Raw genomic sequence first — 27706 nt, 5'->3', positions numbered from 1 at the left:
GACTGAACATGTCTTAGCTTCTCCTAGCGATAGTTCTCTTGCTCGGATAGATGTGGAATTACTAGATTAAGTGTCACCTCCATGTCCATCTTCATTTAACTGCATTTCATATACGCGTTTGCTACCTTTTCTAACTAATTTATCCTGTTGAGAAACTTGTTGTGTTTTTATTCATGTGTCACAGCTCTTCAACAGTCAAGCGCAAAGCCTGCTGTTGATGACCTCAGTCGCCATGCCTGTGTTCAGCAAGAAGAAAGAGACTGTAAATATAAATTTAACACCACAAACACGAAGATATACCATCCTAAACTCTGTGTGTGTGTGTGTGTGTGTGTGTGTGTGTGTGTGTGTGTGTGTGTGTGTGTGTGTGTGTGTGTGTGTGTGTGTGTGTGTGTGTGTGTGTGTGTGTGTTTAATATGAAACATTGTGTTTTCCTGTAGTTGTCTCATGGGATTCTTCTGGGAGTGGTGGGAACTGATGTGGCCTTGAGAGAACTGATGAAATTAGCTCCAAGATACAAGGTCAGTCATCCACTAGTATACCCAATAATACTGATGTTGACATGTTCTACATTGATTCATTACCTTGTGTCTCATCAGTTGGGTGTCCATGGTTACGCCTTCCTTGTCACCAACAATGGCTACATCCTCTCTCACCCCGACCTACGACCTTTGGTACAAAGATCTTTTAGTATAGCAAAATTACTGCCACTGGAAAACTGTACAACCCTGATCTTTTGAATGTTTATCTTCTATTTACAACAGTATAAGGAGGGGAAGAAACTGAAGCCAAAACCCAACTATAACAGTGTTGATCTGTCGGAAGTGGAATGGGAGGACATGGAGGAAAAGGTAACTCACATTTCTGAGGTTCCAAAAAGTTTTCTGGATCCATAGTGTGGTGTGATGAAACATATGCTGAGTATCTAATGTCTGCACTTCAGCTGAGGACATCCATGGTTAAAGGAGAAATGGGAACCCTGACTTTAGATGTCAGAACATCAGTGGATAAAGGAGTGAGTTTTTCTGCTTTTTATTTTTTTTAATTGGGGTATTCTTGTCTTTTCTTTTGGTATTCAACTTGTCTTTCACTGTTTCCTTCAATACCATTTGTTATTTTTATTTATTTTCCTATTGGAAAGTAAATAAAATATAGTCCAATGGAATTTTCTATCTTTTAATTTGAAAGTTTTACATCTTTTAAAAAATTTTTTTATTGACCTACCTTCTCTCTTTCTCTCACAGAGAAGAGTGATGTTCCTGAAGAATGATTACTTCTACACTGTCCTCAATGAGACACCATTCAGGTTGGTCTGACCTCTTTCAGGTCAACAGGATTACTAAGCATCTAGTTTTTAAATATTTTATCCAACACATCCACAAGGAAATACCTCCAACTGCACTGTGATAATATAAAATCTACTGTAATATTTTTTGGAAATAATTATTATCAGCACGACTCAGTCGACCTTTTGACATATTGTATGCAGTAAAATAAGGTTCTCTGTGTTTGGCAGTTTGGGTATCGTATTGACGAAGGGACACGGACAATTCATCTTTATCGGGAATGTTTCTGTTGAAGAGGGTAAGTCTTCCATCTTCTATTACCTTCATTTGCTTCTCTCTAAAGTTTTTTTTTACACCACCAAGCCAGCAAATAGCCACGCCCAGGTATTTTTGAATCTTGAAAAGCAGACGTTGTGGCCATATTTCACAATTTCTTTAAATCCTGGAGCGCTGCTGTGAAATTCTGCACAGCAGCGCTCTTATTTGAGGCAATTGTTATGCTGGTATTGAGCTTCAGAGGATGCTGTATATAATGGTTGTGATATTTTCAGATGTGGATGGGAATTTGTCTTTTCTCATTTCAGGTCTCCATGACTTACTAGCTCCAGACCTAATCATAGCCAGCGAATGGTGAGCTTTATACAGTTTGCAGAGCACAGACTTCACGGGATTACCACCAGAATCCCATAAGGAAGCTTCACTTATGACTACTGTACCATTTGATCGTTTTCTCTTTTCTCCTGTTCTCTTAGGACCTACTGTGAGACAGACATCGACCCGGCCCACCGCAAACTGAGCCAGTTCCAGGCGATGGTGCGATACCTAACTGGAAAAGAGCCAGACATGGAGTGTGAGCAGACACCTTCATCTTTTTTTGGTTTCAGGACAAATAAAATACCTTTTTATCACAACAGCATTCATGTCAGCTTTGTTTTTTTTATTCTTTTTTGTTGTTGTTGTTGGATATTATTTGATAAAATGTATCTATATTTTGCTTTTTTTTTTATACAGGCGATGTTCTCTTGTTGCAACAAACTCTATTTGATGCTGTGGTCACGGCTCCCATGGAGGCCTACTGGACTGCCCTCATGCTCAACGAATCTGGGTTAATATCAACGCACACTTAAATGTTCTTTGATTCTAGAAATAGATTTGTAATTATTAATCAATCATTAAATTATTTTATTGTTTTAAGCACTCACTTTTTCTCTGCTCTCCCCCCAGTATGGATGAAGGGGTAGAAACAGCTTTCCTGGGGACCCGTTCAGGTCTAATGAGATTTCAGAGATATACCGGTATTGAGAAAAGAACTGCAAAGTGAGTATCAGAATCACCAATGTGTCACATTCTGTACAAAGTATATGGTATATATAAAAATATATGATTGATATATATTATATATATATACTGTATATCAAATATCAAATAAGTCATTCTAGTGTGTCCACGGTGGAAGGATTCAAATCTGGGACTAAACGTGGTTTATGGAGGTGACAACAAACAGTAGGGACTGTAAAGGAGTAGCTCGCCCCCAAGTGGTCAACAAGAGTACATGCAAAAACAAAATTCTGCGTGTGTTATTTTCTGGTTCTCTCAAAAATATTATTAATACTATTTTTGTTTTCAGCCTGTCCTGTAAAATGTATTATTCACTTCCTTTTAATATCTTTATATCCCCTCAAACTACATCTTTCAGTTGTCTATATATCCTGTCTCTGCTTCTCTCTTAAGCAGTGGATGGTGGTTTCTTTTCTTCTAAAACCTTTTTTTTAATCTCTTCTCAGGTCTTTTCTGACCGCTGCAGACAAGGAAAACATGTTCACACTGGACCATTTTCCACTGTGGTATCGCAGAGCAGCCGAGTACCCAACTGGACAATTCCTCTACTACATACCCAGAGAGGAGACTAGAGGTATACACACACATTTAGAGAAGATGTCAAATTCACGCACAGACACACAAAATATGTTCCACTATTTTATTTACCTGCCAGTGACAGGCTCATTTCTCTGTAGTCTGCAGGCTACAGCTTCTCATTTCTGTTTACTTCATTATATTAGCAAAGCCGGGGTTGGAAAGCATGAAAAATATACAGCCAGTCTGGGTTTATTATTGGCCCTGAGGTCGGAATGTTGTGATGAATAATCAGCAGCTCCAGAGGAACAAACTTAACAGCCATCATGTTCGCCATTGCATCATATTAACGCTCTGCTCCAGATTTAAATCAATCAAGAGATGAAAGTCAGTGAACATATTTAGAGCCCGGCCCATCGCTGCCTTTTCTTATTAATAAAATACATTATTAATACACCGTTTGTAAGGCGTTCTCAGGGATAAATCCCATCTTGACTTTGTACCAATGAGCTTCTTTTGGTATAAAATGATCTTAAACATGTTTCAGGTTGATATTAGATGCAGGTTGTTGTGTTCAGATGCATTCAGGGACTATGAGGCCGACTATAGCGCCATCCTGAGCGCAGAAGAGGTGGATCTCCATGCGGAGGAGGGAGGGAGGAAACAGAGGGAGGAGTATGATGAGGAGGAGGAGGGTAGAGGAACACTTTTACTGATACTATGCATGCGTCCTTTCATCATTCCTTTTTTTTTTCCTCATCCGTAATTTCAAAGCATGAGAAGCACTGTGCTGCACAGCTTTCCATTCCCTCATCTCTGCTCTACTCTTTCTTTCTCTCAATATTCCTTCTCTTTTCATCTTTGCATGCATAAGCATGCCAGGCACCTCCCCTCTCCTCACCTCCAGTGAGGTTTAGGATTCATTTGCTCCGTGCCAAGGTGATATCACATCTGTTCTTGATGAATTGAACTGAGTGGTTGTTCAAATAAATACCATTCTCATCAGAGCTGCACAATTTCCTCCACGCAGGCAAAGAACAGCAAACACACAAACATCACGCACATGAAAACACACACAACGTCCTCCCTGTTATGAGTGTATTAGCAGATAAGCTCTCACACTCTGTTGCATAAACTGTTCATCTGGCCTCATGCTATGAAGGCAGTGAGGATGTATGCATGACTTTATTAACACTCACTACTGACTCCAAGTCAATCTGTCAGCTGTATATTTTCAAACACATTTCTGTAACTGTCACTATCGCTGCTGGTGCACATGGATTTTCAAAAGATGCACTCATTATGTGACAAAATAAGAACATTTATCTTTGCAGTTCTCGCAAGTCACGCATGTGTCTCTGCATAGGAATATTTATACATCATGGAATGTGTGTTTGCATGCATTCATAATTCCACATGAATGTTTACATAAAGAGATTGCTAACTGTGTCTTCCTCTACCAGCAGGGAGGATTGTCATTTCTGCCACTGCTGTTACTGTCAAGGTGGGCAAGAAAACGGCTGTCGCTGGAGGTAGGAAGAACCTTTTACCCACAATTTATCACACTGATCCCCTCGTGGTGTTTTCTATACCCTCTACTCTATCTGTCTGTGGATTTTCTGCGGTTTCATGTTATAAAACTGATTGGGTTGTTTGATTCCTTGCTGACATTTGAACTCTGATTGATAGCAGCATCACCTCACAGGCTTTCTGGTTTTGAAGTCCTTATTTATCATCAACATTGGGAAATACTGTGGATCTCACTCTAAATCAAACCAATGGCAACTTTTTGTCTTGTTGTTTTGTTTGAACAGACAGACATTCATAGTTTATAGTCTGCCGGCGCGTGTTCTTGTACAAGCTTGTCTGGATGGAGTAAAAACAAGGTCTTTCAAGGACAGGAGGATTTAGTGAGCTGTGTATAATTTGTGTAAGATGTGAAAACCATTGGTGAATAATTTATTTAGAGTTCCACAACAGGATAAACATTTTGCACAGAGGCCGAAATAAGAACTATAAAAGAAACAGTTATAAATTACTTTCAAGTAAAATAAAACAAAAAAGATGTAATTTTCTAGTTGATCAGCGTTCAATCACAGAGGGGGCGGGGGGGGGTGTTTCAATTTTCAATCACCATAACCAATGACTACACATACATGTAAGCTATATAATATAACATGTATACTGTATAGCCAAGCTGGAAGAAACTCCTGAAATGTTACAGATAAATGAGTATGCTGATGCTGATGATTATGATGATGATGATGGTGATGATGATGCTGGTGATGATGATGGTGATGATGATGCTGGTGATGATGCTGGTGATGATGATGGTGATGATGATGCTGGTGATGATGATGATGATGATGATGATGATGATGATGATGAGGATGATGATGATTATGATGATGATGATGATTATGATGGTGATGATGATGATAGCAGATGATAACAGTAGATATGTCTCAATTTATTTAGTTATGACTACTCAGATATACTACTTACGGTACTTTAAGTACAAAAGGTTAACCCAATTCTAGGATGTGATTTTAAAAACAAATGCAATTTAATCTGAGTTTTGGTCTGAATCTCTGATAATGGTTTTGTGCTGGCTAATCTCCAGGATTAATCCTGTGTTGATTCATGCAAAAAACCAACTGAAGCAGCGGCGTGTTGCATCACTGCTCTAATCTTTGAAAGATTTTGGTTTCATTTTCGTTTTTCTGCACAAACTGCTGATAATACAGCGCTACTCCTAACAGAACACTACCGCTCATCAGCGTTAACGCTCACATACTCACTCAAATTATTGTTCTTGCTGTGATGGCCTTAAAATTGCGATTGAAGAGCGCTGCATCTTTGTTGTGTCTGGTTCCACTGCTCCAAAGATCTAATTTCAATCCTGATGATTATGTTTGTTGTGTCTTTTCTTGAATACATCTCAATAACTCTGGAAGGATACATTTTATGGGGACGTATTTGAGTGCAATTTGTCGTCTCTGGCTTTGCTATGATGTGTTCTGTCCTGGCGAGCCCATCTGTAAGTGGTACACTTATGATTCCCAATTATCTGGGTGAGACAAAGCTGTCTGGAGCAGCATCCGGAGACCAAATGTGCGTGTTGTGTGTGTGTGTGTGTGTGTGTGTGTGCGTGCGTGCGTGCGTGCGTGCGTGCGTGCGTGCATGCGTGCGTGCGTGTGTGTGTGTCTCAAGTTCTACCTACATGCATTTTAAGTCTCATTATGTTGAGTGGAAAACATAGGCACGTAGACACATGCTGCTCAAACCCATGTCCTCATCCAAATTCCTCAGCTTACCTCAGGATTGTCTCAGGTGTAAAAATCGTGTTATAATTGGAAATGGAAACAGGGCAAACAGGAAGCAGCAAGAAAATTCATAATAGATGTTCTTTGCTTAATCTCACTGCTTCTTATTATTGATTTCCTTTCATTATGCTTTTAATTTTTTTTTCTCCAAACTATTTGCTCTGCATTAAATCTATGTAAAGGGATGTCAGCTAGAGCAGTTTTTCTATCATCTGTCTTATAGATTCTCGCTCTCTCTCACTTAATTTGCACAAGTACACACTCACAAAAAGTTGCATCTCTGCTATCTTATCCCGTCTCCTCCAAAGCTGTCAGAACCATCTCCTTTCCCTGCGCCACACATTTCATTTCCTTGTCTTTCTCCTCTCTTCCCACTGTTGCATCATTCTCTCTCTTTGTCCTCTTTGCATCTGCTTCTTTTCACACGTGTGAGTCATGTTCACGTTTACCTCCTGATTCAAAAGGGAATATTAAAAGGCCGCCTCGTCAAGGACATACACTTTTAAAGCCACAAAGCTGCATTGTATCCACCGTTGGCATGGTTACTGGTTAGTACGAGCGTAACTTATAACTGCATTTTAATTTTACATTTATGGTAAAATAAGAAAATGCTACATGGAAAGCTGTGTTACGTGTAATTGTAGCATATTCAGCTAAAGTATTTATAGCGTTTTGGAGATGTAATCATCAGATATGTTATACATAGTTCATATAATGCTTCTTATTCATGTAGGAAAGGCTGAAAATACATGAACTTGTGTTAAATGTGCATCATTGACAAGGTTGGACTTCTATCTCTGACCACTGAGTGTCAGTGTTCATCTGAAGAGAGGCTGGTCAGTTTTCTATTTTCTCTTTCGGAGATGAAGGCCAGGGACCTGGTGTTTCAGAGACTGATCCAGAATCAGTCAAGAGTGATTAAAAGAGAAAAAACAACTGTGTTTACTTTAACGCTTCACACTGGATTAGCAAAACTGAGACAGAAGTGACAGGATTTACGTAAATAAATAGAATACACTCATATTTACATAATACATAAATTATACTCAAGGAGCAGCCGAGAAAGCAAGATAAGCAGAATAAAAAAGGGGGAATAGAGAGGAGACATGGAGGAGGTAAAGATGAGGCAGGAAGTAAAGGAGGGGAAATGAGGGAGGAAAGGTGAAACGGTGAGACACAAGAGCAGAGGACGAAAAGGACAGAGACAAGGCAGATGAAGGTGAAAGTCCTAAAAAAATGACGGGAGGAGAAGTGACATGAGAGATAAATGGAGACAGGATACGTGAGAGGAGAGAGAAGATGGGAACGAGAGAAAGCAAGGAGGAAATAGAAACGATAAAAAGATTAAATGAGATAAGCTACAGATAGAGATTTTGAAATAATGTCTGACCTTCGTTATGGTCTTGATCTTGATTCAACCTTGTGTTTGGATTCTTGTTCTGTTAATACTGGTATCTTATTTAACAGTGATGCATTTGAAAGTTAAATCTTTCAATGATTTGCATGTAAATTCGACTCAAGTGTGATATGTTTTTATTCAAATCAATGCATTTTGACCAGAAAATGCTCCACCATCGTGTCCACATCATTGCCGTCATAGTCAACAATGGTCATAACAAACACAACACACCATAATTTTATGGGTAGATTGAGGCCCCTCAGTCGTCATGGCTGTCGCAGGTTTATGTAACAAACTAGAATTTGTCTTTTTCTTTACACACACAGGCTATAGTAACAGGTTTCAGCTAGCTAAGATACTTAGCTACCAACAACACGAGACTTGCTGACCAGTGGGTGAGAGAACGTTTCTGGATTCATAGACAGGGATGAGCCATCACCTTTCTTCCAATTACTGCTGCCATGCCCTTTGAAGTTCCTCATTGAAATGGCTTTGAAATATCACGTCACTGCCTTTTCACACATAAGGATGGAGGCGTCCATTAATAACTTACATCTAAATTGTTTTTACCTGAACTGAAGGATGTCATCTTCTAGTTTTTTTTGTGCATCTTGACTTCCTAACAGTTCAGTGTTGTGAAAATATTTAATCTGACGCAAGAAGTCATGGAAATGTTCCAAAAACAAACAAATTTTAAAGGTGCAGAGTCAGTGAACGAGTCCTCACTAACAATTCCTTTTATTTCATGGTCCCATAATAACCTCTGACATCCAGCTATGCTATCTGGCATGCATGCTAATAAATGTACCAGACGCAAATTAGTATGAGCAGATAAAGGCGGTCCTCCATGATTAAAAAATAAGGTTATCTGTCACCTATTCTAAATGTCACGCTGATGAATTTCACAGACATGCAGCAGTTTGAGGGCCGTTTTTTACTCTCAATGGCTCAAACTCACTCTATGCATCTTGCAGAAACTTCGTCAACTATTTAATAGAAAAATAAATGAATACGGCAAATGAACAAGGTACAGAGGTTCTAGAGCCTGAACACAAAACAAAACATAGAAGACGAACGACGTGGAATCATACAGAAGACCAAAAACAGTTACATAAAATAATATTTTTGGGCCAACACACCATGTTAGAGACTAATATAGTAATATAATCTGTATCATACCCAGGCATAAGATAATACACTATAATATGTTAATTTCCAGCCAATTGAAAGGGAGTAGTCCTACTGTAGAGGAGCAATATGCAATGAAAGCAGTATTTTTGGAGATTGTTTAGTATGGAAGACACAAATCTGTAATCAAAACGCTCACATGAATTTTTCAGGGCACAAATGAGGATGTTTGCAAAGCAAACAATCCATTTTAATGGATGTCAACAGAAAGAGTGTCGAGAAAACAGATGAGTGATGACTTTACTAAGATTAAAACACAAGGACTCTTTGGCAGTAACAAAATACTCACACTATGGTGACACAAATTCCATTGCATATTGCAGACCTTTCATGAAAAACACAGGGACAATATTATGCAGGGAGGGGAAGTCTTTAAGTAACTGTGAAAATGTTCCATAAATAGCACTGGATGGGAAGATGGATGGTGAGATAAAGGAATGAGAGGGAGGGGCAAGGGGGGGTTGTAGCGGTGCCTTTTTGTTTAATCCCTTGTTCATTATAATCCCACCGGTAAAATGGTCCATTTTAGAAAGTATGGGAGGGTAGGCCAGAAGGGTTCTGGTCTGATTAGGAAATAAAGTGCAGGAGTCTGATAATTGTAGTCCTTATATGAAGTTCTGTAGTCCTTTTCCAGGAGACAGGGTTCTCTGAGATAGTGCTTCCATGCATTAGAGCGGTGAGATCAGTTTTAAAATGAGCTCAGAGCAAGGAAATTTTGCATTAAAGCAAAGTCTGTGGTCCTTTAAATCTTAACAACTTCATTAAAACCCTTGTGAACATATCATGGAATACCAGAAAATTGGTTGGACCATTTATTTTTTGTCTGTGAGCCTGACAAATAACAGCTTAAACTCCAGCTAAGATTGTTTCTTCTTCATGAAACTGATAAGACTCATCGTCAAATCTCATGCACAGCTCCCACACCCCAAGGATGTTACTGATCCAGAGAAGATCCAGAGCGAAACAGATCCGTTCCAAACGGGAGACTATCTAACTGGTGTATCTGATTTTATCAATCTGACAGTTCAAGCCATCTATGAGTGATCATTTCGTTCATCCCACTCCGTATTAAATATCCGAAACAAATCCCAAGAAGCAAGACTCGTGAGACTATGCCTTTGATTTTTTTATCAACACATTTGCCGAGTGTACTCGCAGTATTCCCTGCACAATGAATTGTTAGAGTGGCTATTACTTCTCTTTTTCTTTCTGCAGGTTTCTCTCATTTCTCCAAGGGTTTCCAACACTGTTTGTTTCTTCATAATCCAAAGGGAGGCGTGAGAGCGGATGTAACAGAAGTTCCTGCTATAGGATGTACTGTAGAGGAGAAAGGCGGAAACAGAATAAGAGCCAGACTCTTTAGCATCACAAAGTCTTTGCGTGGTTGTGGATACCGGTCCAACTGATACCATGCATGCTTTAAATCCCTGAAATTTCAATCCAGTTTTACAAACGTTTACAAACATCACAAGCGTCTTGTAACTGCGTCAATGATATGTTTCATACGAGTACCAAATCATTTTTTTTTACCCCTCTCAGCCAATATAATGTTAAATTCAGCAGCAGCCAAGAGCAGCAGTAGGTGGCTGGTAGGCGAGCTGGGATGATTGGTAACAAATACTGCAGTGAGAATGCCTCCAAATGGAGGAGAAAGTCAGGGGACAGATAAGGTGTGTTTGTGAAAGAGTGGGATGGAGAGGGAGAAAGATAAAAATAGAAAGAGGACCAAGAGAGGAAGACAAAATGTGGGAGAAAGGTGTCAGCTTGAGAGTCAGATGGAGAGATACCTTAACTGTCTGTGTGCAGAAAGCGAGCTCTGCCATCTCTCTCCTCCTTTGAGCCCTTTTAATTCTCACCCCTTCCAACCTTCACCCCCGTCACATGCCAGCCCTCCCCCCCCCGCCTTGTCACTCTTCTACGCCACAGAAGAGATCTGTTTCTCCTCCCTGTCCTCCACGTCGGCCTCCCCGTCCCCCATTAGCGGCTGTCTCTTCTTCAGCTCTCTCTGGTACTTGGCCATCAGCGAGGCGTAGATGCAGCCGTACGCCGCGGCCGCGACCATCATGATGCAGACGATGCCGCACACCACGCCGGCGATCACCACCGTGCCGATGGCGCGGCGCACGCTCACCGGTCGGTAACGGGAGCGCACGCAATCCGTTGGGGCATCTCCTCCTCCTCCTGTTCCGCCTCCCGTGTTCGAAGACGAGTCATCACCAGAGTTACGGTTATCAGACACTGGCGTGGCCCCGCTGGGGCCTACAGCATTCCTGCTGCAGGGAGGGACGCCCCCTTGTCCGGGACGGGATCCCTCGCCTCCTCCTCCTCCGTTCTCATCCTCAAGTTGGAGGCAGTAGTTGAACATTTCCACCGGTACGCCGCGGATGTCTCGCCCACGCAGATCTTTCGGTAGCGTGCATTCCACCGCGTCCACCTTCCCCCCTGAAGGAGTGAGACAGAGGTGATGAGACAAGGGGGAACACGGAGAGGTCATTTATAAAATGCCTTATGCCTGTAAAGAACCACCAATTAATTAACTGCTAGAGAGGAAAAGCCAGAGAGGAGAGTGGTTGAACCAACACTAGGATGAGTCATACATCAGTGCAGACACACACAGACACACACATACACACACACACACACACACACACACACACACACACACACACACATACAGTTTGCAGCGCTCTCGACACTAAGTTGGAGACAGCCTCAACTAAGCCCCTCAATAATTCATTAGATCACATGCCTAGTTCGGCAGAGCTCGATTATATGTGTGGAAGAGTGAGAATATCTGAGTCACTAAGTCCTTAAAGCAGCTGGAGGGTGGGGGGTTTAATTTGTTATCACCACATGCAGGATTTATCCCCCCGTATAGTATTCCTCTTGAGGTCACGTGTTAGAAAGCCATTGATCTGCACCCTCAGATGCACGAAACAAGAGAAACGATGTGATAAATTGGGAGAATAATAGAAAAGCAGAATTAAGAAAGTGGCATTCTGCCCTCGGATGTGTTCACCTCAGCAGGTTATAAAATAATCCCCTTTAAACGGAGCTTGCTCTCCAAAATATCTCCGAGCATCTGAGCTGTGTGCAAGGGGAGGAAGTCAGCACAGACTCCCGTTTCCAAGCGCTTCACACCGGCTCTGCGCTTTTGTCTTCACTTTCTCCAACGCAACATCAACCCCTTTTTAACGGCAGCCGTCACGCTTTCATCTTCCACTGCAAAATGTCCCATTTTAATTTTCTCTGCTGCTCTGATGATTATTAAATCATCACATCCAGAGTGAATCTCTTCTCATCTGAAGTGCATCAAACTGGAGGTGGAGAACGGCGCCCAGAAGGGGGGAGAGAATGGAGCACAAAGGAGAAGAGATGCTTCATTAACGGGGCAGCTGAGACCCGAGGCGCTGAGGTGAATGGAGATTTTTACACATGAAGAGAGAGCGGAGAGCAGCAGTGCTTATCTGATATATTAACCGCCTGCAGAGACACGTGGATAACGCAGGCACAATGAGCGTGGCGGTGCGCTTTCACGCATGGCTGCAGCAATATGACGATGCAGCCACATCTCCAAAGGCGAAGTCGTGCCGTGACCCAACTCAAATCAAACGCGCCCATCTCACAGCCAATCGCACGTCAAAGCAAACGCCCACCTCTGTACAGCAGCCACTCCATCCAGTGTTTGAAATCACGGAGGTTGCAGTCACATTCCCAAGGGTTGTGTCCCAGTTCCAGGTGTTGGAGGTTGGCGAGCGGCTCAAACGCCGCCCTCTCCAAACCGTGAAGCCGGTTACCCGCAAGAGACAGCCACCTATGACATCGTGAATACAAAGAGAACATTTATCTGATACTAAGAGGTATTTAAGAGGCATCCACTACATTTGCAGGAATATTCAGGGAATCCTTTCTTATCATAGGTGGAAATATTTTTTTTTATAAAAGTCTTTCGTTCTGGATTCTGCAGTTTGACCCCACTTCTTTCATAATCATCCTGTGCTACTAGACTGTTGTCAGGCGGCTGACCCCTGACCTCTGGTGTCCTAGCTGTAGTAAGGTTAATGAAGTGACTTTGCTGCAGCGGTTTTCTCTCTGAAAGCAGCTTTATGTAAATATTCCAGTGAACAGAATGTGTCGTTTTCTACCTGAGGCCCTGCAGCTCGTCCAGGAGCCCCAGAGGAACCGAGGACAGACCGTTCAGAGACAGATCCAGACTCTGCAGACCCCCCAAACCCTGTAGGAACATCAAAACGAGCTCTTTGTTTACCCGCTTTTACTCATACGCAGTACTGTGCAGTACTTCCATATCTCACATTAGTATTAATGACTCCTTTCACTGTTGCCAAGAGGCACAGCTAGCACCTGATGGACTAATCTTGTTTAATTTAAGGTCCCGAGTGAAGTTGCGGCACAAGCTTTACCTGCAGGCCGAAATATTTATAGCATTTTGGTGCACTGACTGCATTTTGTGAGAGAATAGTCCATATCTTTCTGTTTGAAACGTGGGACGGCGTTGTACGGCGGCTACCTGGAAGAGTTCCCTGTCTGTTACTGTCAGGGAGTTGTTGTGCAGAGTCAGTCTCGTCAGGTTGGACATGTCTCTGAATAATCCAGCGGGTAGATTATCCAGGTAGTTGTTGGAGAGATCCAGCTCCTGAAATTCACCACATTAATTCACATTAAAACACTCAGATGACTCGAATATTCCAAATGAAAGCGAGTGGAAAAGCGGTGATGCTACAGACCTCCAGAGAGGAGAGGTTAGCGAAGGCTGAAGCTCCCAGCGAGGCGAGCTTGTTGTTGGCTAGCAGGAGGGAGCGACTCCCCGGAGGCAGGAGGTGAAGGGGAGGCAGGGACGAGAGACCCCAGCCCCCGCAGTCTACCAGGCCATCGGCGTAGCAGAGACAAGGAGGAGGGCAGGAGGAGGCAGCGGGGAGCAGCGCTGCCAGGAGGCAGACCACACCGAGGAAGACTGGAGGAGGAAAGGAGAGACCGAAGAAACGTGAACATTTCATTCTTTTTAGTGTCAACATCAAGGCAGAGGCGGATTCTCGTGTGTTCAGCTGACACACGGTCCTCCTACACCGTGTGTCAAATAATCTGTTTGTCACATATTGGGCAATATATTGCAAAATAATTTCCCTTGTTTTCGATGTGAGAGGACGACTGAAACACGAAGACGACCTGAAATAACATTATACGACAGAAGTGGTTCTGAAATGCTTTTAAATGCTTGTTAATTCAGTACTTTTGGACTCAACTCACTCTGCGTCAACTCACACAGATGTATGATTCCACCTGATTGTGTCAGGGGTTATGTTTTTCCTTCATCTAATTTAACTGACCACTATAAAGGGGAAAAGTTGCCGTAGTATATTTGTTATTTTCCTTCATGCTGTGTGCTTCAGGCGGTCTGAGTGACAGTCGAGGGAAATCCCTTTATTTCATTACATTTTCACCTCATTGTCTTCCATCCAACTGCTGCAAAGGCATGTCATCATTTCCGCCCGTGATCTGTTTTCATTTTCTTCTTTCGTTCTGTTTGGTGTCTCTCTGCTCTTAGATAACGCGTCACCTTTAATTTTCTGCTTCTTTTTTTCTTCTTTATTTGCACCCATCCATCCTTTTTCATTTCTTTCTTTCCATGCTTATTTGTTTCTCTGCACATCTCTCTCTCCATGCTGCTGTTCTCTCTCTCTCTTTATCTTTTTTCATTCTCTTTCACTCAGAGTCTCTCAAAGCTGCTCTGTATTCCCTTAGAGTCTTGTTACAGTGGCTGACTTTGTTTTCATCCAATGGTTTATCAGTCTACTTATGCTACTTTATCTCTGTGTGTGTTTCTGTATGTGTGTGTGTGCGTGCGTGTGTGTGTGTGTGTGTGTGTGTGTGTGTGTGTGTGTGTGTGTGTGTGTGTGTGTGTGTGTGTGTGTCTGTTGAGCACCAACAAAGCATAATATTAACTAAACTATTGTCTAAACTCCAGACACAGCACTTTAACTTCCTGACAAGATTCACGGCTACACCAGCGGACTTGCATCATCTGCATATTATTAGCATCTATTACACAGCATGCCATTTCCTTTTGTCACACTATGTCTCGCTCACTCCCGTTTGTAATTTAGTCCATCTGTTTTTTTCTCTAAAATTGCCTTCTTTTCTCATTTTCTCTCTCGTTCCTCCGACACACATTCGAAAATTAATTCCCTTTCACCACGCATATCGGCCGTCTGGCGCTCAGCGTGATGAAACTCTGTGAAACAGCCCTTTACTGCCCAGTCCACATTGAGGTATTTAAAAAAAACTAAACCCACGTGATGAATATCAAAACACTGATGAAATTCATTTTTTCTTAAGTAACTGACTTCCCCTTGGGGGCTTCTTTAGCTCATCAAGAGGGAAAGATGGGAGAATGCTTAATATATCCAATTAAAATCATGTTTTATTCTCTTTAAACCCATCAGAAAGATTATCAAAATCAAACTAGAGAGTGGATTTTTTTTTTCACCACACCCACATTTAAGCAAATTGATTTATCATTAATAATGATAAATTATTTAGAATGTCAAAGTGGTTTGAGGAAAAATATAAATAGAGCTGCGGAATCTCTTTGTTTACTTCTGATAAATTGCACTGACAACAGTCAGAAATAGCATCTTTTTACCTGCTTGACAGAATTTGACCTCCTCGGGCCAGGACGCTGCTTCATCCTGCATTCTGAACAAAAAACTGTCCAGAGAGTAAAAGACAGTGGCCTGGAGGGAAAGATGAACGTGCAAACATTCTCCTGCCCCTGTATCCATCATTTCTCCTCTCCATACAGTGTAATCCTAATCCCTGTGAAAGCGAACGCTTCTAACGAAAGAAAGGAGATATTTAGAAGGGTCTTGAAGCATCCTGGGTCGTCTCACTATGTGGTGGAAGCGCTTCAGACGGCCAGTCTTTCACCGAAGCAGATCAGTGAGAATGTGTCGGATTCTTCTCCAAAGCTGTTAGGAATTTTTCCCGAACAGGTTTGAAAAGGTGTAGTATGGTCGTGGAGGAGATTTGTGAGGACAATAACCTCTGTTACACAACTGAGAGAGAGGAAGGGAGGCAAGCACAGACAAATCATCTGTGTTTTTGTTGCTTCTCCATCCTATCATATCATATTTTGAATTGCAGCCATTTCTTGTGCGCTTATCTCTCACGGTTAGATATAAAGGCTTTATTTTGCAAAAGTCTTCCTTTTATTTTTTTCATTTCCCCAGAGAGGAACCCCTCTCTTCTCTTCTCTTCTCTTTCTCTTTACTCTTTACTCTTTACTATGCTACGACTCCCCCTCTTCCCCTCCTAGCATTCCTCAGCACTGAAGCCAATCTTCTAACATTTATGAGTGGTTTTAGCTGCTCTTGTGGAGGAGGAGGTGGCTGTTTTGGCTTATTTTAGCCGCTCCAAATCCTCTGTGCTGCAGCGCTCCATGCAGCCAAAGCAGAAGGAAATTTTTCAACCATGGTCAGAAGATACAGAGGAGGTTTGGTCCAAAGAAGTTTAAACAGTTCTGCGCACTTTAATTCAGATTCCAGAGTGAATATTTTACAAAAATTCCCAAGCACATGGTGGAAAAGTGCTGAATTTTTTATGCCAAACGTGGGCTGATGATGCCCAGACAAGGCGTCAAAATGCAACAAGACGTTCCGACCTGATAGGAGCGAGAATTCTGGGGTACCTCTGAGAGCATAAATGCCTGAAAAACTCACAACACCCACATCTAGTTTTCACAAACGACTCTTTCTTAGAAGATTTGAAAGCCAAGATTTTGCAATGTCAATAATTTGGCTTAGAAATATTCAGAAAATACTTAAATTATTACTGTCTTTGTGTCATTTTCAAACTGTTTTGTTACTTTTAAATCGCAAATTGGGTACAAATTATACATGTATTCAAAGCTGGTATAATTAAGTGTCAAGTGTGTCTTGATTTGTTGTATTTTGTCTACATCTGTACAAAACTGCAGGATTAAGCTGTGAATTAAGTTGATACACATACAAACACAACAGTGTTTTCTAAATGTGTCATAGAATCCATGATCACGTCTTTTTTCTTTTTTTTTTGTTTCCATCCTGAAAATGTGGTGATGTTTGACAGCGTCTCCTTGGCAACACTGCTTAACAAGTTTTTGGCCTCAGCTGTTTGTAAGCTAATATCCGGGGGGGGGGGGCTCTGGGTGACACTGAACCCGGCTAGGATGTCATCACCACAGGCACTTCTGTTACGGAGACTATTGCGTGTGACCGGAGGCTGAGCTGTTTTCCATCCAACTGACAGGCTGGCTGGTATCTAATTACTTGAGCGATCAGCTGCCCTCTTTTCAACACGCTCGTTTGCCGTTTCTTTCCTCTTCAATGTTTCACATGGTCTTCTACGCGGGAGTCTGACCCAAATCTATCCTGCCGCTGCTACAGCACGGCTTAGATTTGACTCGTGTGACTCCCGGCACCGGCTTGTAAAACATTACAGCATGTCTTCACCTACATGAAGATAACGACCCCTGAAGGCTCTCAGTGGGAATTATTGCTTAGCATTAAAATCAAACCGTTTGTGCAGCGCTCGGATGATCTGAGCTTGTTTTGCTGATTCTTTCTGTGCTAAATGATTTCTTGTGTGCCCCGCCCCGCCACCCTATGTCAGCTGGGATTGGTTCCAGCAACCTTGCAGAAGGATAACTTAAAGATGACGTATTGGTCAACTTTTAATTCAGCGTATGTATATAGCCTCTCATATATATATTGTGTTATTTTCCAGTCATTTCAACACACTGTGCAGCCTCTTCTTCTACAGCGACAGCCTTTGTGGAATTTGTCCGAGCTGCTGAAACCCGAGACCTCACTTCACCATCAGATGGAAAATAGCCAGCCAATGTGTGTGTGTGTGTGTGTGTGTGTGTGTGTGTGTGTGTGTGTGTGTCTGTTTGTGTGTGTGAGTGTTTGTTCACCTTCAATGTTTCCCTTTTCAACACTATGTAGAACGCACCGTCTCGCTCCATGTGAGGTCTCTCTATCCACTCAGACTTGAGTAAAGAGGTATAAGAGAACACACATACATCAAGGTCCCGGCGGTACCACCACCTTATTTCAACTCTGGTGAGGTAAGGCAGAGTTACCGTAGCAACCAGGTACCGCAGAGGTCATTCAAAATAAGAGCGCAGGCAAGGGGGGAGAGAAGTTTGTGGTTCACGTCGAATCCCATCATTGAACGTACGTTATCTCTTTTCATTCACACACACAGCATTTCTTCCGTAACTCCAGGGCACAATCGTGTAAAGCTGTGTCCACACACACACACACACACACACACACACGCTCTTTGACAGCTGCTGAGGATAAGCAGGAGCACGGGTAGAGGAGTTCAGGCTTCACTCCTGCTGGCAGAGTGATGAGGAGAGGAACGATCAACGTCCAAAATCTCACCCCTGTGGCATCACTTCCAATTTTCTTTCTCCATTTGTGTCTTTCTCCCCTCTCTCTGTTCACACCAGTCTTATCCCCCTACTCCTATCTCCCCATTTACCCCAGGATGAATCCTGCACCAGTGAGACAGGATCATTATTTTGACTCAAGGAGGTGATGGGCTAATGTGTCGACTCATCTGCCTCTCTAATCCACGCTATCTGTATCAATTTGCGGTGACAAACACATAAAAGCACGTCCCGTGGGGAAAAGTGTGACATACGATGACATTGTTATCGCAGTAATGGCTATCAATTAGCAGGGGGTGACAGGTAAGACAAAGAGAGGCCAAGATAAAGGGAGAGGAACAAGGGAGAAAGAGGAGACAGAAGATCTGTAAGGACTAATTCGAGGCCATCTCCAGCAAAGCCTAGTATTTTACCGTAACACTGTCTCCTCCGTGATGTTGTGTTGCATTCTTCAGACGCCTCAATCCAAGGCTGAACACCGTCAGAAACCAGCGAGAGAACCAAGGACGCCTGGCTTTTGATGTCATCAGTGTGACTAGGATTGATTGTCTTCTGCTGTGGACGTGCGACTGGTGAAAATGTGTCCCACCAGTCCCTTCTAAGGGACGCGGGAGATGGATGGCATTGATCCAGAGCTCACACACACACACACACAAATACACACACACTGTTGACTCGTTGTAGTATTAATGACACTGCTTTAGTTATTTGTGTTGTTATTAATGCCTCAATCCACTCTATTTTTATAAAGGAGAAGTGGACGCTATTATCCTAATATTACGCCGAAGTTTTCAGTGCTTGAGATCTCTTATCTGTCTAATTGGATGCCCTTTTCAGAGACTTGTAGAGTGTTCAACAAGACAAATGGAGTGTCTGTCAAATGGCTATATTATCAAGGACCATTTTCTACGATTATTTAGAAAGTAAAAATCTCTCTTTCTCAGGAATGGGGCTTGATATTATCGTCTCTTCAGCTTCATGCTGGAGCCATAGAGCCCTTTGGTAGGGTGCTGAGGATTTTCCATTTTTATCCCTCCCCTGCCCTTTGTAAAAGGGCCTTCATCTTGTTTGTATAGTTAATGCAGCACTCTCCTGCATACCTGCACCAGAGCTGATGTTCTAGCAGTCGTGTATCTGCAGGGTTTGTCTTGCATGAACTGTGGATTGCCGGAGCTGGATCAAGGTCACCTCAGGAGCAGGAAATCCTCTAATTCCTAACATGATGCCGGCATCCACACTGACGTAAAGTCAACTCATCGACAATCTGTACTTTAATTCCTTGATCGTAAGCCACTGAGGAGGTCGGACGGGAAAAGCCAGGAGCGAATATGTTTACGTACCGAGAAGAAAATCAATGCTTCCAAGAACACTAAAATTCAAAGCTCAAGTTGTCAAGTAATTGAGAAACATTGTTGTGTAAGCATTGGCTGTTTGAGGAATGAATTTGTGCACCTGTTTAGCTGCTCATCTATCAATAACCATAAAATAGCTATTGATTACGTAGGTGTCAGATGCTTTGGATGGTTTCCCAACAAGCTGTAATTCCATTAGAACTCAAAGTCTCATATAACACTATTTAAAGAGATCAGGCTGCAGTCCAAACCTGATGCTAAAGAAAAAACACACACACACACACACACACACACACACACACACACACACACACACACACTACCGCGGCTTCGTGCCAAACCAACATCATCCCAGCAGGGGTGTAAAGTGCCACCAGCCGCTAACGACCCGGCGATGAATCGCCTTCCCGGCTGACCGATGTGTTTGAAGAGTCGGGCGCTAAACAGGAAATGCATCCAATCAATTCAAAGCGAAGGCCACTGCAAGGCAGACGAAATGCTAATTCTGAGCGCGTTCAGCTAAACCATGGCCCCGTTCCAAACCTTCTGCTGTTTGTTTAGCCTCTGAAGAGCATTACAGCTGTACTCCAGGCGTAATGCAACAACCTAACCTAAGTCACTGCATTACTGCTCTGTTCCAGGCCAAATGTTTCTGTCGGTGTATTAGGTCTTCATTTAAACCCAAATCCTCCCTCCTTTCACCCTCTCTTTCTCTCCGGCTCTGTTTTGGTTATAAGCTATGTGGCCAGTTAATCTGCCAGCTCTGTTCAGGACTGCGACAAGTTACATGAACACACACACACAATCCAGCGGGATAAGCTACGGTGTTTGCTTGTGTGCGTGTGCGTGTGTGTGTGTGTGTGTGTGTGTGTGTGTGTGTGTGTGTGTGTGTGTGTGTGTGTGTGTGTGTGTGTGTGTGTGTGTGTGTGTGTGTGTGTGTGTGTGTGTGTGTGTGTGTGTGTGTGTGAATAGGAATGGATTCCTGTCTGCTTGTGTGCGGGTGTGTGTGTTTGTTGTGTCAGATGAGACTGTCTGCTGCGATCGCGGAGGCCTCCAGGCACCATATGGTCGTCGTGTCGCTCACAGACCCGTTCCTTCTCCTCTTTCATCCCTCTTTTTCCTCACTGTCTTCCTTTTACCACGTCTCTTTGATCTCTCATCTGCCTCCCTGCTTTTCTCCACCCCTCGGTTTCCGTCTTTTTATCACTCCTTCTAACCCTACTGTCTCTGTAGCTCACAGGTTATGTTCTCCTCCTCTGCTCTGCTGCTCTTTTACTTTCTGGGTAACTTTATTTTTACTCTTGTTGTTTATTCTATTTAATGCCATCGCAAATCACGCACTGCGGAACACCATCTGTCATTAGATCCTCGGTTTGAGTGAGGCAAAACTACTCAACGGGGGAAACATCTGAAGAAACCTCAGCACTAATAATAATTCTTCCTCTAAAGAAGCTTTTGGAACTTTTGGATACTGTTTCATGGTTCATACATAGTTAATTAAGGTGGTATAAATGAGCTTTATCACATTATTAAAAATAGATATCTTATTATCTGTGTACTCAACATTACAAGTCCTTTTTTACCTATTCATTCCATCATTTTTGACTGTGTACCTTCTAGAATTATCTGCAGTTTGGACCAAAACCCATCGATGAACTGAACTTATTGATACGTTTAACTCCAGATATGTTTCACTGAAACCTGAAATTTGAAACTGAAAGGAAAAGCTTTATCTAGATTTTTACAACCTTCTATCCAATGACTGTCAAACTTAGTGTCTTAGTAATAGCGTATCGCATTTGTAAATCCCCGCTAAAGCTTCTCATGCTACAGCCTAACTGCCATGAAATAGATTTTTAGTCAAGCTCCTTAGTTGCATTGTTTAATTAAAACTGATATAAATTCAAGATATTTCCTCACATCATGAAATCTTTTTTAGATTGGGGGGAAAAAGCAAAACATTTACATATCATAAAACCACTTGGACTAATTTTGGATATTATGAAGAAAGAACAAACTGCAATGGAAATGTTTCTGGAAATGTCCTTCATATTTTGATGGTTTAAAATAACTCCATCTTGTAGACAGGCCACATCACTTCCTGTCTCCTGCAGGACACAGTTTTTCATTATAGTTGTGCTAAATCAGCCAAAACTTGTTGACATGTTGTCTGCCACTGGGAGGGTTTGCACTTTAGTTTTAGATTTTTGCAGCCCATCAAATGTTTGCACAGATAGCTATTGGATGGAAATGCTATAAATTTGAGATATATTTTAGCTCAGCTTTTATTGAACCATCCATTTTTCCTCTTATTGTGTGTCTGAATGCGACAGCACGGAGGATCTTGGAAAGCTTTGCAATGAAAGAAATCTTTAAAAAGAAAACACCTGTTGTAAAACTTGATAAAAACACTTGGCAGTGCTGATAATTCACATTCTGTCAACAAAGAAATTTGAATTGAAAATACAGAAACTGTTCTTGCATTGATTGTAAGAACATAATGACATAGAAGGCACCCTGAAACTGCCTATTTGGTCAAACGAGATGGAAACGTTAGAGGCGAAGAGACAAAGGAGAAGAGGTGAGGTAGTGGGATTAGAATGGAGGGAGGCTGAGAGGTCCAGGGGGAGGCGTATATATCGACTCAGAGGTGCTATGTGGGTGTGTGCAGGTTTTGACAGATAGTGTTGGCCTGTTATTTAGTGTCCCTGGTGTTGCACAGAGGTTTGGTGTGAGAATTATTGCAAGACACCTATGAGAAAAATAACCTCCCCAACGGGAAGGTGAAGATCTCTGTTAGGTGTTCTTTGGTGCATCACGTGGTCATCCACGACTGGCCACCTTAAATACTTATTAAAACAGATCATGAAAAAGAAAAAAATAATCTGATTCCACATTAGCCTATTAGCTATGAACTGAATTCCTGGATAGCAGATGTGTCGCATGTCTAAATGTGTTTTTTTTGTTTTGTTGTTGTTGTTGTTTTTTTGTTGTAATGGGATGTACCCCGAGTAATAAGATAGAAAAAAGAGAAATGGTTTGGGTGAAGATCACAGGTGGTAGGAAGTCCAAGAGAAATGTGAGTAAGAAATGTGACGATTGAATGGAGAAGAATGCAAGAAGCAAGTGTGGCTGGAGCTCTCTGTCAATCATCCTCTCCCTATTCTGGTTGTATTCATACACACAGGGATGTGGCATTTCACTGGAGGACTTGGCGTGTGGCCGCTGCATTCCCAATGCCCTTTGTGTGTGTAGGTGTGTGTGTGTGTGTGTGTGTGTGTGTGTGTGTGTGTGTGTGTGTGTGTGTGTGTGTGTGTGGGTGGGTGGGCATGCTCACATTAGCAGCTGTCACAACAACAAACAGTATTCATCCTTTCATGTGTAGTTAGGCGCCAATAGACGGGAATAAGAAAGAGCAGATTTGACTCAGAGCCGGGCGCTCGTTCTCATTTTCTTGACGGCTTTTTCTCATCTTTCTCTTATTCATGCTTACGTGAACTCACCAGGTCGCACCAGGCTGTGGGCGGTGGAGCCGGTCAGGGGCAGGCCGATGCCCCCAGGGGTGTGGATGTGGGGGGGCATGACACAGAGCTGTGTAGCCTTCCTCTTTCGGAGGGGCGGGGCTACCGGGGCGTCAAGCAGCCATATCTGCTGCCTCCAAAATACACCAGAACACCTTAAGGAGGGAGGGAGGGAGACAGAGAGAGAGAAAGAAGAGAGAAAAAACGTGAATGAATGAAAACTAATGGACTCAAACACATCAGCAGCAGTGAAGGAGCATGATGCCATGTGTTTGCACCCCCCACACACACACACACCCACACACACACACACACACACACTATTTCATACGCATAAATAATGGATGTATGTGTCTTTGGCAGTTTGCACAGTTTTCCCACAGACAGACCCCCTCCCCAACTGCGACTGTCTGGCACAGGGATGGACAAAGAATGACACAGTGGGAGACGGAAGAGAGATGGAAGAGGTAGAGGGAGAGAGAGAGATGAGCTGGGGAATACACAGAGGTATGCTAGGAATAAAAGGAATTCATGGGAAGAATAATAGAAAGTGGCACGTGTCTGTTTGAGTTTGCGACGCTGCAGCGCTACCCTTGAGCAAGGCAGCAAGGGACGAGAGGCGCCGCTGAATATGTAAAGCTCGCCTCGCTGCAGTAAACCCAAACTGAACCCGATCCGTGTGAGCTATTAGGAACAAACCAGACACCCAGATATATTAGGACATTGAGTTTTTGATTCCATAAAGCAGCACATGGAAATGTTTGGACAAAACTATTTTTTTCTTAATATAATAAAAGTTTCAAAAAGCAAAAGCTGTATCAATTACAGCAGTCCAATGAAACACATCTGAAAAAGATGAATGTTCTTGTCGCTGTTGATTCATTACATTGTTTTTTTGTTTTGTTTTTTAGAAGTGGAAAATTACCATTGGAGAAAGCTCTTTGGAACCTCAATTCCAAATGACTGTTTCACTCAGTTGACTCTCAGGCCAATCAGTGTAATTTTCAAAATGCCAGAGCGCTGCTGTGAGAAACGTCTTCTCCCAAAACCCAATTAGTAGTGTGTGAAATATCACACTAATCAGATTAGGCTGTTGTTCATTTGTTTTGTTGTTTGTGGAGGAGGCTCAAAAGCACAAGTGAGCTCTTTCGCATGCAACTATTTTGCTCTGAAGTAGCATTGACAAATCTTGCATATATTGGTAGAGAAATCAGCATTTGCACCAAGAATAAAAAGAACAAATGATCCAGAGTGGCATGATGATAAAACTGATGCATGGAAAGAAGAGAGAGAATGAGCGATGGAGATGAAGACAGACACACATCCCTCTGTCCATACTGGGAGCAGACAGAAAGACAACCGCATTCACTTCCAAAAGTAACACTCGTCAATCTGCTCGGCGTGTCAACAAGTTATTAACAACTGGTTCCACGTGAGTCAGAGGAAACTGTAGAAGAGGACAGGAAGAGGGGCTGATGAAAGGATAACAGGAAAGTATGGCTGAGGCAGTAAACACCAGGCGTGGAGGCGAGGTAAAAACAAGTGCTAAAGAAAGGATATAAAAATTCTCCTCCTCATCAAATTGTTTTATCTTGTAAGCGTGTGTGAAGTGTGAGGTTGTGTATTTGCACCCCGGAGGTGCTATTTGTGTTGTAATTATCGCTATTAGTACCTGCCAGACACTGAACAACATATAAAATGCTTGTCTAACCTGCCAGCGCTCTCCTTTTTTTACATTATACCTCTGCATACTGCTTCCTCCTCTCCAGCATCTCCTTCTCTACCGTCTCATCATCTCTCTTTAATTATGACCTTCACCTTTCAGTATTCACCCGTCCTCATCCCTCTCTCCCTCCCTGTCTCCCTGCCTCTCAATGACAAAAGAACCCAGATGTGTACCAGGGATATTTCTGGGTTTAATGAGCCCGTGAGCTTCATTTAATAAGTCGAGTTGAGCTTTTTAGGAAGATTTTTCTCTCTGTTGCAAATTTATTATTTATAGTTTATTGTAGTATTTGCATTGTGCACTGCTTTCTTTTTATGACTATACGGTATATCACGCAGCAAAGCATTTTTCATCTTTATGGATGTTTTCATTTTAAAAATATATTTCTGCAGCATTCTCAGGCAGAAAAAAGTCATTACAATCTATAAGTCCATCCTTGATTTACTATCAATGACCGTTTCTTGAAAGAATCATGGATTTGCGTATTTCGTTTGATTTTCTTTATTTACTTTACAATCGCTTAGCTGTTTTAGGAGTTTGGCTTAGAAGCAGTGTGTTTGCTTTACAAGCAGAAGGTCGAATCACTCCAGTTGCTGAATTCTCTGAATCTCTCAAGACACCAAATGGGTTTATTGTCAAGCCTCCAGTTCGCATCTCATCATTTATTGCTTCTGTTCTCATTGCTTTTTTAAATTTATTTATTCAAATGGAAACAGGTGACAAGTGGAAATAACATTTAGAGTTTAGACATGCACACGGAAGAATATTGTTCTCATCACGTGCCAGAATTTTAATCATGTGTGCAATCTTGGCAGAATCATCCTTTAATTATTAATTGCGGGGGGCAACGGTAGGTCACCTCCATGCAGTCGCATGTCGCTGTTGGACCATCACTTCCCTTGAAGTTAAATGGACATTAGGCTATTCTCAGAAAGCTTTTTTTATCAATACGACCAGGACATTGGAGTGGCAAAAGGCCACGCATGGACCCACACACCCACACACGTGTAAATACTTGTGGAGTGCATAAAGGGGAATCAAGTAACACCTCCTCCTCCTCCTCTCTCTTCGTCACTTTCCACGCTATTTTTCCATGGTGTTTATTTCCCAAACTGGTTCCTGTCTGCACTTAAGCAGGATTTATATTCTGCAGGGTATTGCAGCGACTTCAGCAGAGACACAACATACATTCCTTCAAAAATTTAACAACACGTCCAGAGGGGCTCAGATAAGGAGTGGAGACCAACAGACATGGTTTGGTCTGAGCTGTTTGTGTTGCGCTGATAGAGGTTGTTTTTGATGACAAAAGGCTCAGAGGTTCTACTATTCCCTCTGTAAATTTGTGTTTTAGTAAATCCACATCCAAAATGTGCAGCCGCACCATCACCATGACTTTGTAATTACAAAATATGAATGATAAAACATTGATGATTATATTTTAATTCTAATTCTACCATTTGGCGGTTGGCAGGTGCGTCAAGCTTCGTGTCAGATTATTTCACAAATTAGGACCTATTATGCAACGCAAAGGGAAAAGAGAATGCATACCTGCTGTTGTGTTTGGTGTTTTGCATGTGTGTGTGTGTGTGTGTGTGTGTGTGTGTGTGTGTGTGTGTGTGTGTGTGTGTGTGTGTGTGTGTGTGTGTGTGTGTGTGTGTGTGTGCAACCTGTGCAACAGCACAGGTTGCAAACAAAGCCAGAGAGACAGCCGAGCTCCCCCAAATCAATTTTTAATGGCTTTCTGCATACGAGAGGGAAAAGACTGGGCCAACGCAACACACACACAGACACACACACACACATACATACCCACACACACGTAAACGCATTCTAATTGCATGACAAATACAGCCACATACATGCTGACAGGTGCAAAGATGTGTACCGTTACGTAATTATACACGATGCATGTAGATATGTAGACACATATTCACGAATTGTAAGAGTGCACATGCGTTCAAAAAAAAAAAAAAACAGGCTTTGCCTGTGGATACACACACGTGTCACATGCCAGACATATGCAGAGAATGATGAAAACAAATACGATTAAGCTTGTGTAGCATTTTTATTAAGTCAAATCTAAAGGAACAGAATGGTTAATGTAGCAAAGTGATAGATTATTTGCTATTAGTGGGAACAGCATCGTGTAGATGCATTTTAATTGTTGACATACATCTTTATAATTGTGTAAGCATATCAGTATCTCCTGAATTCAGATATGTATCTATTGAACAAGTTAAATTATTAGAAACGGAGCTGGAGTTAATTAGTGGTTATTAGTATTTTCTCCATGTTTACGGTGCATCTGTGTTACTGAGATGATATTCAGATTATTCACATTAACTGGTGGCTAATCCAGAGAGATACAAGCTTGGAGAACCTCAAACCAACTGCGTTAGCATAAGGTCACAAACCACCTCTTCAGTCCTTGTTTTACCCTTTAACAGCAAGTTTAGCCTACGGTGTTTTAGAGCAAGCTATAGTGTGAGCATCAAGGTAACAATTAACACAGACATCAAGTAATCAAATATATTAATGGTTGATTAAAAAGACTTAGTATAGTATGGAAAGATGAAGAGAAGAACTAGGAGTCTAATAAA

At 42.1% G+C, this 27706-nt stretch overlaps 2 protein-coding genes across 2 annotated transcripts in view; one reads left to right on the top strand and one right to left on the bottom strand.

The window, feature by feature from the left end:
- cacna2d4a (calcium channel, voltage-dependent, alpha 2/delta subunit 4a) overlaps positions 1 to 27706 on the top strand; it is a 64760-nt gene that overhangs the window by 10166 nt on the left and 26888 nt on the right. Inside the window, exons 15-28 of the mRNA XM_068307380.1 lie at positions 185 to 262; positions 441 to 521; positions 600 to 674; positions 765 to 851; positions 944 to 1015; positions 1245 to 1306; positions 1517 to 1584; positions 1871 to 1916; positions 2039 to 2136; positions 2298 to 2391; positions 2511 to 2603; positions 3071 to 3198; positions 3719 to 3835; positions 4604 to 4672. Coding sequence (XP_068163481.1) covers positions 185 to 262; positions 441 to 521; positions 600 to 674; positions 765 to 851; positions 944 to 1015; positions 1245 to 1306; positions 1517 to 1584; positions 1871 to 1916; positions 2039 to 2136; positions 2298 to 2391; positions 2511 to 2603; positions 3071 to 3198; positions 3719 to 3835; positions 4604 to 4672 — 1168 coding nt within the window. The remainder of the gene's footprint in view (positions 1 to 184; positions 263 to 440; positions 522 to 599; positions 675 to 764; positions 852 to 943; positions 1016 to 1244; positions 1307 to 1516; positions 1585 to 1870; positions 1917 to 2038; positions 2137 to 2297; positions 2392 to 2510; positions 2604 to 3070; positions 3199 to 3718; positions 3836 to 4603; positions 4673 to 27706) is intronic.
- The window catches only part of lrtm2a (leucine-rich repeats and transmembrane domains 2a), an 18231-nt gene continuing 1493 nt past the window's right edge, over positions 10969 to 27706 (bottom strand). The window contains exons 2-7 of the mRNA XM_068307379.1: positions 23363 to 23535; positions 13799 to 14025; positions 13582 to 13707; positions 13199 to 13287; positions 12710 to 12867; positions 10969 to 11495 (exon numbers count right to left, since the gene is read on the bottom strand). Coding sequence (XP_068163480.1) covers positions 10969 to 11495; positions 12710 to 12867; positions 13199 to 13287; positions 13582 to 13707; positions 13799 to 14025; positions 23363 to 23441 — 1206 coding nt within the window. The 5' untranslated portion in view covers positions 23442 to 23535. The remainder of the gene's footprint in view (positions 11496 to 12709; positions 12868 to 13198; positions 13288 to 13581; positions 13708 to 13798; positions 14026 to 23362; positions 23536 to 27706) is intronic.

This window comes from Antennarius striatus, chromosome 22 (genome assembly GCF_040054535.1).
Source record: "Antennarius striatus isolate MH-2024 chromosome 22, ASM4005453v1, whole genome shotgun sequence".
Lineage (NCBI taxonomy): Eukaryota > Metazoa > Chordata > Actinopteri > Lophiiformes > Antennariidae > Antennarius > Antennarius striatus.
Note: the sequence above shows the minus strand (reverse complement) of the source record. Positions and strands in the feature narration are given on the sequence as shown.